This window comes from Tympanuchus pallidicinctus, unplaced genomic scaffold (genome assembly GCF_026119805.1).
Source record: "Tympanuchus pallidicinctus isolate F22 unplaced genomic scaffold, pur_lepc_1.0 scaffold21, whole genome shotgun sequence".
NCBI classification, from domain to species: domain Eukaryota; kingdom Metazoa; phylum Chordata; class Aves; order Galliformes; family Phasianidae; genus Tympanuchus; species Tympanuchus pallidicinctus.
The window spans coordinates 12978482-12987971 of NW_026294733.1; the positions used below are offsets into that span (position 1 = coordinate 12978482).

The following is a 9490-nucleotide window of genomic DNA, read 5'->3' on the forward strand; positions in this document are numbered from 1 at the left end:
ACCCTTGGAGGAGTTTCAGTTGTGACCTTGTTTTCAGCACCCTGCTTAGGAGCTGGCCTCACTTTTGCATTAGTGAAGAGCTCTGCTGTAGGCATTGTGATTGATACCTTCTGCTGGCCATCAGACACTGTGCAAGAGAGGGCAGAAAAGGAAGGCTGCCCAGACTGGCAGTGGGGGGGGGAGGGGGGTGGGGGTAGGAGGGGAGGCTGCTGCCCTGCTGTCCTCCTCCTGGACAAAAGCTGGGCTTTGTCTTGAGCAGGAGCAGTGCCCTCCATCGCTGTGTCCCAGGCTGCCCCAGGCTGGTCCCGGTAAGCCTCAGGCAGCTGTGCTTCTCTGCCTCACAACATGGCTCTGGGTGGCACAGGGATGCTGTGGAACAGGAAGCCTAATGTTTTGTTAATCAGAAGGCTGTAGCTGCTGCTGAGGCCATCGCTGCCATCATGCTGCGGTGGGAGCAGGCAGAAGCCTTGACTGGCATTTGAGGGTTGTATTGGTGGGAGATGGGTTCCAGTAGGGAGCTCTGCTCTCAGACAGGGACAAGCTGTACTCTGGCACCCTGGCTTGCTGGAGCAGCACAGGATGCCAGCATAAAAGCTGCTTAGACCTGAGATTTTTAGCCTCAGGAGCTGGTTGGTACAGCTCTCACTTAGGGTGCCTGAGTTGTGCCCTATTAACTGTCATCCAACCCCCCACAAAAAACAACTCATAGCTGTCAAGCAGGCCCTTTTCTGGTGCCATCCCTGTTCTAGTCATGTTTGAGTTGAATGGCAGGTGCTCACCCTGTGGGCACTGGCTCCACTGTGTGCCATCAGTGAGCTCTTTTTAGGGCTGTGAGAGCCGGGTCTACAGTAGAGAAGGCTGCAGCGGGTGCCTGTGTGCCGTTGTCCTGCTGCTTCCATGCAGGATCTCTTGACCACCCTGCTGGTGCCAGCTACGTCTCTGTAGCTGTTGGAGCCTGGCACTAGAATTGGTACTTTTTGTAACCCTCCATCCTGCTGGGCCCTGGCTGCTCTGTGTGGGTGGCAGATGTAGCACAGTGGATGGTTTGGTCTCTGAAATTGCTGGCAATTGCAGTGCAGGGTCTTTCCCCCCCAACAGCACCCTGAGCAGCTGACAAGCTAGCAGCGTGCCACTGAACCCAGCACAGTGCACACAAGGATGGCCCATGTGGCTGAGCTGAGAGGAGTGGCCTCCCTAGGAAGCCACTGGGGGATTCAGTTTGTCTTTGCTGTTCAATGATGAAAAGATGCATCTCAGAGCCAGCTGTGCCTCCGGGCAGGGCACAGGACTCCTAGATGCAGGATGCAAAAGCATCATGATGCAAAAGCCTGGGTAAAACCCTGAAGTACTCTTGGCAACACAGGGTAGACTGGGAGCAACCCCAACCTGAGCCCACTGTGTGGGCTGCTGCAGGGAACCCAGCATGAGGCTGCTTTCTGCCTTCACTTGTCCTGCTGCATACTGTGCCTCCAGGGGGGAGGAACAGTTTGAACAGTGGCTGTTGAACAGGATGGGATTCAGCCTACTGCCAGCAGGAAATTTCACCACTGCTCCAAACTCAGCTGTGGCTCTCAGCATAGCTGAGTGCCACCCCCTGCACCGGGCTCGGGACAGAACTGTGGTGCACAGAAAAGGGGGCTGCAGGGGACAGCAGTGCCTGACAGCCCCCTCCTTTTGGCAGGTACCCACATCATCTACGACCGCAAGTTCCTGCTGGAGTGCAAGAATTCGCCCGGGGCCAGGACCCTTCCCTGCTGCCCGCCCCAGATCCCCGGTGTCACCTCCCTGGCCCAGTCCAGCCTCGTCAAGCTGGAGGAGCACAAGGAGCAGAATGAGAGTGAAGAGGCCATGCCAGGTAAGCAGCCCAGGTGGGTGGTACAGCCCCTGCCTAAGGGGGACCAGGCCAACAGTGCCTGGGGCATGGGGCTCCTGCCTGGCCACAGGGGCAAGGGTGGGAGATTGCAGCTCAGCCTTGGGCTGTTCCAGCCACTTGTCTGCATGTTCCCCTGCATGTTGGAGGAGCCCCATCCTAACCCATGTCTGTATCCATCCCATACCCTTACAGATCAAGACCAGTGTGACATGGACATCTGAGTTTCCAGCTTCATGTCTCCAGGCTGTGGCTGGGCCTGTTCCTGGGCCTTGTGGAGGTGCTGGCACCGTGACCAGCTGGCTGCAGCCCTCTCTGATGCTGGGGATGAATGTGTGACACCTCAGGCTCTAGCACAACTAGCTGGTGCAACTGCCTAGGAGCTCATGCTTGATTAATAAACACCATGAAACCCCATTGCTGAACTGGTGGATCTCTCCATTGGTCCTCAGTGCACCAGGGAGGGAGGCTTAGGGAATCTGAGCAGCGCTAGGTGACTTTTCAGAGTGCAGAGGTACCCCCCTTCTGCAAAGGAGATCCTGCACATGAATGTAGGAATTCAAAGTTATGTCAGCAACAGCTCCAACTACCTCAGCAGCACAAGCTAACATCTGGGCACAGCCCATTGTACACCCTTGCTGCTGCTGCCACTCATGTCCCTCACTGTCCCAGCTGTGGTTGGGGCAGTGCTGGCAGGCACGTGATGGAGTGGTGGGGCAGGGGCTGCTTGCTCTGCAGCATCTGTGGAGCACTTGGCGTGGAGTGTCATGATGGTTCTACACCAGCTCTGAGGCTGCCTGGGGTGGTTCCCATTTCCCCTCTCCCGACGCTCCCTGCAGCTGACCTGGGCTCTGGCTCTGCTGCAGCAACTCACCCCCGTGTTGCCATATCTGAGGCTGGAGGGGGCCAGTGGGGGGCAGGGACGAGCATCGCTGCTGTCACAGCCAGCTGCAGTGCAGCCTCCGTGCTACAGGGTGGAACTGCTTCCCACACTGGGCTTGCACAGCCTGCAACCAACAGCTGAGGCTGCTGCAGCCCCCACGCAGCAGCTCTGTACCCGGAGAAAGGGATTGGGGACAGATTAGCGCTGTTTATTGAGCATCATGTAGTGAATCACCACCGATATGTCGCAGTGATTAAAATTCCCCTTTTCTGTGAGAAAAGTGAGAGGCAAAAGCATCGCCCGGGTCCCGAGCTTTCCTCCTCCAGCCGCCCCGCTTAGTCCGCAGCTCCGGGTGGTGCGGGCATCTCCGGCCCGGGTGCGACTGTGTTGTTGTCCTCGCCCAGCTCGGCTGCGGGCAGGGTCCTGCACTCGGCGATCAACCGCTTGACGCCCACCAGCCACAGGCTCACCTCGTTCACGTGGTCCACCATCAGCGAGCGGTGGATCTCGTCGGCCGCGTCCCAGCGGCGCCGCTCCAGCTCTGCCGCGAAGAAGAAACCGTCGGCGTCCCGCGGCCGCTCCGCGCGACTGCGCTCCGGGCGCCCCCGCCCTCACCTCGCACCAGGAGGGCCATCCTCCTCCTCACGGGGGCCGACAGCTTCCCCTGGGCCCACGCGTCCCCGAGCGCCGTCAGCCGCCGCCCGATGTCATCGCACACTTGTTTCTGAAAGCAGCGGTACCCGCTGGACGGGGCTCCGCCGGCGGACGGCCCCGTGGAGGGACGGCGCCGGGCAGGGCGCCGGGAACGGCTGCGAGCGGAGAGCAGCGGGGCCTCACCTTCACGGCGGGGCGGCACGCGGACAGCGCCTCCCGCAGCGGGACCAGGACGGCGTCGGCGGGAACCTCCCCGTCCGCGGCACCGCCTTCCTCGCCGGGCGCGGGGCTCGGGGCGCCGCGGGCGCTCGGGGCGGGGCGGGGAGGAGCCAACGGCGGCGCTCCCGGCGCCGCGGGGGGGCGGTCCAGAGGAGCACCTGCAGGGAACGGAGCGGCACGGGGCGCTCAGGGCCGGGGCCGCCTGCGGGGCCGACGTCGCCGCCGCCGCCGCACGACAGCGCCGCGGCCCCACCCTTCCCGGCTGTGCGGCACTGACCTGAGGGGGGACCCAGCGTAGCGCTCGGCGCCCGGCGACTGAGCGGGGTCCGCCCGCGGCCCGCGGCCCGCGCCTGAAGCCCGTAGGAGAACTGCGGAGGGTCGTTCCAGCCGCGCTGCGCGTTCCCTACAGGAGGGAGAGGAGGCCGCGGAGGCCGCGGTGAGAGACGGCTCGGCTCGGCACGGCACGGCACGGCTCGGCCGCCCCTCTCCCTCCGCCGCCCCCGCCCCGGAAGCGCATCCCCCCCGCGCCGCGGCCCTCACCCGGCTTCACGTAGAGCTCCGCCATGGCGCCACGTCACCGCGCCGCGCCGCGCCCCTCCCGCTCGGCGCCACGGCGAGGCGGAACCGAGGGCGGAACCGAGGGCGGAACCGAGGGCGGAGCGAAGCGGAGGCAGAGCTGGCTGCGGAGCTTTATTGGCGGGCGGCGGAGGGGCGCGGTGTGGCCGAGCCCCGCAGCCCCGCGTTAGGGCAGGTGTAGCAGCGCGTGCCGCTGGCGGAACGCCTCCAGCAGCGACAGCACCCCGCGCTTCCGCGGACCGGGCCCCGCCGCGCCGCCGCTGCCCCCGCCCGCCTTCGCCCCCCCGGCGGTAGCGCGCTTCGCCTTCGGCCCCGGCGCGGCGGCCACGAGGCACTTCTGGTACTGCACCTGCGGGTACGCGGGCAGCGTGGCGGCGGGCGGCTCCCGATCCGCTTCCCCGTCGCCCCGCGCCGCCCCGCTCACCATGCAGGCTGCCTGCACCGCCTCCGAGATGGTGCCCGCGTCGGGCTCGCACCAGAACGCCGCGCACTGGAAGCGCCGCCCGGTGTCGGCGATCAGCGCGAAGGTGTGCGCGTCGCGGCCCACGCCGAGGAAAGTGACGTAGCGCACCTCGCACTGCCACACGTGCGCCCCGTCCTCCTCCTGCGGGCGCCGCGCCGGTCCCGCCCCGACCCTGCCGCGCTCCCCTCGGCCCCGCCCCGGCCCCACCTGCGCCCGCCGCACCCGCACGGCCGAGTCGGACACGTAGACGTGGGCGGGCGTCCAGCTGTGCCGCCCGGGGCCCGCCAGCAGCTGCTCGATGGCGGCGTTCAGCACGTCCATCCCTGCGGGGAGAGGCGCGCGGTGCTCCCCGCCCGCTGCGGGGCTGCGGCGGGGCTGCGGCGGGGCGGCCTTACCCATTGCCCTGGGCACGGGCCGGCTGCCGATGTACAACGCCTCGTACTGCCGGGGCGGCCTCCCTACGGCGTCCTGGACGTCCGCTGCCGGGACACGAGCGGTTAGCGGGACCCCCGCCCCAGCCCAGACCCCGAATCCCCCGGGGCGTGTGCGGTACCTGTACGCAGGGGCCACGTGGCCACGGAGATGGACTCCAGCGCGGCGCTGCGCGGTGAAAGTCTGCTGCCCGCTGCTGCGCGCTCTGCCACGATCTGCCGGGGACGGCGATCCGGTTCGTGCGGGGCCTGGCGCTCCCGGAGCGGCCCGACGAGAGAGATCCGCGGAGCGCACCTGGGAGCACATCCCGTGCAGCGCCTTGGCGATGCCCTTGGCGGGCACGTTGCAACGGAAGACGTGGCACTTGAGCACGCAGGTGTCCTTGTCGCTCGCCACGAAGGCGAAGTCCCTGCGAGGCCGCGAAGGTCTGAGCTTAGCCCCGTCAGAAGCGGCGCTCCGCTCGGCCCCGCACAGGCTTTACCTGCCGTTACCTGTCCCTGTGCGCGGCGTGGCGGTAGGGGAAGAGTGAGGCGGTCAGTTCGTGCCTGGGCCCCCCGGGGCCGAGCGGTGGAGCTGCGGCGCACCCACGGCCCCGCCCCGCGCCCGGCACCTGCCCTTGTTGCAGCCGACGCCCCAGACGCGGATGTTGAGGATGGGCTGACAGTGGATGAGGCTGTGGTCCAGAGGGTCCACCAGGCTCATGGTGTCCTTCTTCAGGATCATCACCAGGTCCTGGCCCTGCGGGGAGCCGGGGGCACCCTTACCTGGTAGCGGCCCAGCCGCACACGTCTCATGTCCCAGAACTACACTGAGGATGGGAACAGCCCTGTCCTGCAGCACTGCACTCCACGGAGTGCAGCAGCAGGACCTCCGTGCAGCTCACCTCTCCCCAGCTGTCTGCAGAGCCTCGGCCCTGGCTGTTGGAGAGCTGCTGGATGCAGTTGTTGACAGCAATGCTGCTCTTGCCAGGCGCTAGGTCCTCCTCAGGGATCTCCACCCAGCCCAGTGAACGCACAGCAAAGCACTGAGCAGAGAGATGGTGGGCCTCTGCCGGGCTGACATAGCCCTATCCTGTACCTGTATCTGTATCTGTGCCTATATGGCCAGCCCTGCTCCCACCCTGGTGCCTGTCAGCTGCTGCCACCTCCCTCCTGTGCCACTCCTGGCAGCCTGTACATGGCAGTGCAGGGAGCCTTCAGGCTGTGCGTGTGCAAGGAAATGCCTTGATGCATTACCTTAGAGCTGGGCTCTGCACCACACTGCTGGAAGTCATCACCTTGCCATGTCAGCGATGTCCTGAAGGGATGGGATGAGGTGGGGAGGGGTAAGCTCCTGCTCAGCATTTCTGAGCCCCAAGGAGCAGCAGAACACCCCCACACCACTGTCAGGGCCGCATCCTACCATGGTGCCAGCTCAAACTTCTGGCCTCAGTAGGTGGAACCCTGAGTTTCCCCGGCCACAAGTCAGCAGAGCACAGGGGCAACCTTACCTCCTGGTCAGCGAGGCCATGGGGCTGGGAACAGGCCTGGCTTTTGATGTGTGCTTCACCACAGAGACCTGGCAGTCCTGAGAGAGAAGAGGGGTTGTCAGGAGAACATATATCTGCAGAGGCACCCATAAGTGGCCTCCCTTCTGGGAAAGCAATCTCAGCTCATGGACAGCCTGGCAGAATAGCTGGGGTGGGGACACTGTGGGGCTTCCTGAAGTTCTTCAAGGGATTTAACTCTGGCTAGGAATGGACTGAGCAGGACTTTGGGGTGACAGAGTCCTGCTATGGTGGCTGCACAAAGTACCCAGAGACTTCTGTGTCTGCACACTGGCTGTTGGGATCCAGCACCAGCCCTTCCTTCCCTGCCCATGTCCTATACCGTTTCCTGGAGCGTCTCCTCTCCATCAGCCTCCAGGAATCCTCCTAGGTTGCTAGAGAGAGCAGGGTGCTGCCACTGTGTTGTGCCCGTGGGCACGTGCCAGTAGTAGGTGCCCAGAGAGTCATGGATTTTTCTCCAGCCGGCAGGAAGGTCAGGGTCCGTCTCCAGGCTCTGGTCACTCCAGAGGTTGTCTATGCAGAGACAGAGTGAGGCAAGGGAGAAAGCTCCCACAGCTGCTCCCAGCTGCAGGGAGCAGTAAGCAATAAACTGGTGAGAAAATGGTTGCACAGTGGCTGCAACCTGGTGCCCCGGCATGGAACAGGGGAGTGCTGAGCAGGATGGTTTGCAGAGATGCCAGAGCTGCTGCTGCAGCAGCAGCAGACCCCCTGCACCATGGTCGGTACAGGCAGTTGCCTCACTGGCAGCCTGAGAGGTGAGATGGCCCTGCCAGGGAGGCACCGAGGTAGGCTGCCCAGGCATGGCTCAGGGACATCCCCAGCATCGGGCAGCTCCTAGCTCTCTGCCAGCAGAACAGTATACCAGGACTGACTTCCTCCCAGCATGGCCAGGGAAGGGCAACGGCCCTCTCCTGCAAGCCCTGGAGAGATTGAGAGAACAAGCTCGTGGTGTGGATAAGTAATGGGATCTGCTCCTGGGTCTGCGGCTAAAAATACAGAGGTCATCGTGCCCCCTGCGCTGCTTGTCCCTCAGAGTGGTGCTGCCAGGAAGGATGGGCGTCATGCCATCCGCCAGTGACAGCGCTGCAGCTGCCATTGGCCAGGCCGAGCCTCCCGCTGGACCGCGAACGCTCCCAGCGCCGGACTCCGTTCCCCTCCGCTATCGGGGTTTCTCAGCACCCCCTGTCTGAGCTCGGTTTGGCAGCGCTCCGACGCGCCGTTCCTCCGCACCCGCCTCGCCGGGGCCCAGCCCGTCTCTGCGGCCCCTACATCGCGGAGGGGGAGAAGGGCGGGGGGTTCCGCGACTCCCAGCGCCGTTCGGAGCGCGAAGATCCCCAGCCGCCCTTGGGAGAAGGAGGTGCCGCCGCGCCCCCCCGCTCCCGCCCGCACAGGAAGAGGCCTGCGGGATGCGCCACCCCGCCGGGCCGAGCGCCGCGAGCTCAGCACCGCGGACAGCGGCCGCCGCCTAGGCCGCGCGCCCCGCCCCCCCCCCCCCCCCGCTCCCCTCGGCTCCCCCAGGCCGCCCCCCGCGCGGCTGACCGTCGCAGTTGACGAGGATGATGGCCAGCATGTAGTCCTTGCCCAGCATGGCCCCGGCTGCCGCCTCGGGCTGCCGCTCCCGCAGGTGCGGCCCGAGCGGCGGCTGCGGCGGGGGCGGGCGCGGGGACGCGGTCGGCCGCAGAGGGAGCCCGAGCGCAGGGATGGGGCGGCGGGGGCGGGGCGGGACGGGCGACGGCGATGCCCGGCTGCGGGCGGGGACGTTTGGAGTGAGAAGGGCGAATGCGGGTGGGCGTGAAGGGGAATGGCGCGGTTGCGAGGGAGGTGCTGCAGCGGCTTTTGGAAATGCGAGGCGGCGTTTGGTTGCGTGGCACGGTTACTCCATTTAAGTGTGTGTGGAAGGAGCGTTTCTAGGTGCGAGAAAGGGGATGTGTGAGTGTGAATGGGGGTATCTGGGAACAGGATTGGAGGATTTGAGTGTGGTAGTGGGTTCAGATCGGCTTTATTCTGCTCTGTGTGCCCTTAGGTTCATTCCTCTCCCCTCCAAGCATCCTTTACATTTTCTCCGCTCCCCTCCCTCCCTCAAAGATCTCTTCCCCTCCTCCCCTCCCACTCCCCCCCCACTCCCCCCCCAACCTGTTATTCTGCATTCATTGTCTCACGCATGCTCAGATCCTCCCTGCTCAGAAGGAAACGGGAAGAATTAGAACATCACTGAAAAATAACTGCCTGTGGTTCAGTCCCTTCTAGGCAGTGCTGAGGACACCTGGATGTGGGTGCCACAATCCCCTTGTCACCAGGGGTCTGGAGCTTTGTGCCCCTAGTTTGATACTTCTGTTTTCTGTGCTGTCTTGAGCAGGCAGTTCTAGCTGACGCTCAGTATTTGGGGACAAAAGCTTCCCATGCAGCAGCTGTACACTTTGATTTCCCCTATGGATCACGTCACGTGCTGATACAGACAATTCTCCCAAAGGTCTAGATGCCTGATAAGGAACACTGCTTGTGAAATGTCCCCAGCCAGATGTAGCCCTGTGCACTACAGCCCTTGGAGTCCAACCATTGAGCCAATACATCACAGAGCGCAGCATGAACCTGTTCAGCTCACCGCTGGCCATGTGACAGATCCTTATCTTTCTGTGCCTGTGAGTGAACCTGCCTTTGGGGTCTCCATTTTAGAGGTCTGTCAGGCTGTTTCCTAACACAAAATCCACTCCCAGCCCCTAATGAAGAAGAGACAAATCCTTAGCGATGGAAAACATACTTTTTTGACATACGTGTAGTGGAAAAGAGGGCTGCTGCCTCCAGGGAGATCCACTGACTCTGTGAGGTGGGATAATTAATAAGCAGCCA

At 63.9% G+C, this 9490-nt stretch overlaps 3 protein-coding genes across 3 annotated transcripts; 1 reads left to right on the forward strand and 2 right to left on the reverse strand.

Annotated features, from left to right (window-relative positions):
• Nucleotides 1–209: 209 nt before the first annotated feature.
• Nucleotides 210–2287, forward strand: EIF4EBP3 (eukaryotic translation initiation factor 4E binding protein 3). The gene is given in 3 exon segments (XM_052684536.1): nucleotides 210–1643; nucleotides 1646–1855; nucleotides 2066–2287. Coding segments are annotated over 3 exon segments (459 nt in total). The 5' UTR covers nucleotides 210–1423; the 3' UTR covers nucleotides 2095–2287.
• A 649-nt stretch (nucleotides 2288–2936) lies between these two features.
• SRA1 (steroid receptor RNA activator 1) lies at nucleotides 2937–4267 on the reverse strand. Its single transcript, XM_052684527.1, has 5 exons — nucleotides 4167–4267; nucleotides 3904–4029; nucleotides 3591–3784; nucleotides 3369–3477; nucleotides 2937–3294 (listed from the first exon to the last, which is right to left on the reverse strand). Exons 1-5 carry the CDS (start codon nucleotides 4189–4191, stop codon nucleotides 3089–3091), a joined length of 660 nt encoding a protein of 219 aa, XP_052540487.1. The 5' UTR covers nucleotides 4192–4267; the 3' UTR covers nucleotides 2937–3088.
• On the reverse strand, nucleotides 4263–8307 carry APBB3 (amyloid beta precursor protein binding family B member 3). Its single transcript, XM_052684550.1, has 10 exons — nucleotides 8183–8307; nucleotides 6966–7156; nucleotides 6587–6663; nucleotides 6333–6393; nucleotides 5981–6121; nucleotides 5708–5835; nucleotides 5589–5594; nucleotides 5392–5506; nucleotides 5219–5312; nucleotides 4263–5144 (listed from the first exon to the last, which is right to left on the reverse strand). Exons 1-10 carry the CDS (start codon nucleotides 8229–8231, stop codon nucleotides 4369–4371), a joined length of 1638 nt encoding a protein of 545 aa, XP_052540510.1. The 5' UTR covers nucleotides 8232–8307; the 3' UTR covers nucleotides 4263–4368.
• Nucleotides 8308–9490: the final 1183 nt, after the last annotated feature.

Excerpts from the sequence above, each read along its gene's own strand:
- SRA1 (XM_052684527.1), bottom strand. The coding sequence starts at position 4,191 with ATGGCGGAGCTCTACGTGAAGCCGG. Across the intron at positions 3,478-3,590 it reads CGTGCCGCCCCGCCGTGAAG|AAACAAGTGTGCGATGACAT; the intron begins GTGAGGCCCCGC and ends CGCTGCTTTCAG. Across the intron at positions 3,295-3,368 it reads GATGGCCCTCCTGGTGCGAG|AGCTGGAGCGGCGCCGCTGG; the intron begins GTGAGGGCGGGG and ends TCTTCGCGGCAG.
- APBB3 (XM_052684550.1), bottom strand. The coding sequence starts at position 8,231 with ATGCTGGGCAAGGACTACATGCTGGCCATCATCCTCGTCAACTGCGAC. Across the intron at positions 5,313-5,391 it reads TGCACGGGATGTGCTCCCAG|ATCGTGGCAGAGCGCGCAGC; the intron begins GTGCGCTCCGCG and ends CGTCCCCGGCAG. Across the intron at positions 5,145-5,218 it reads CACGTGGCCCCTGCGTACAG|CGGACGTCCAGGACGCCGTA; the intron begins GTACCGCACACG and ends GTGTCCCGGCAG.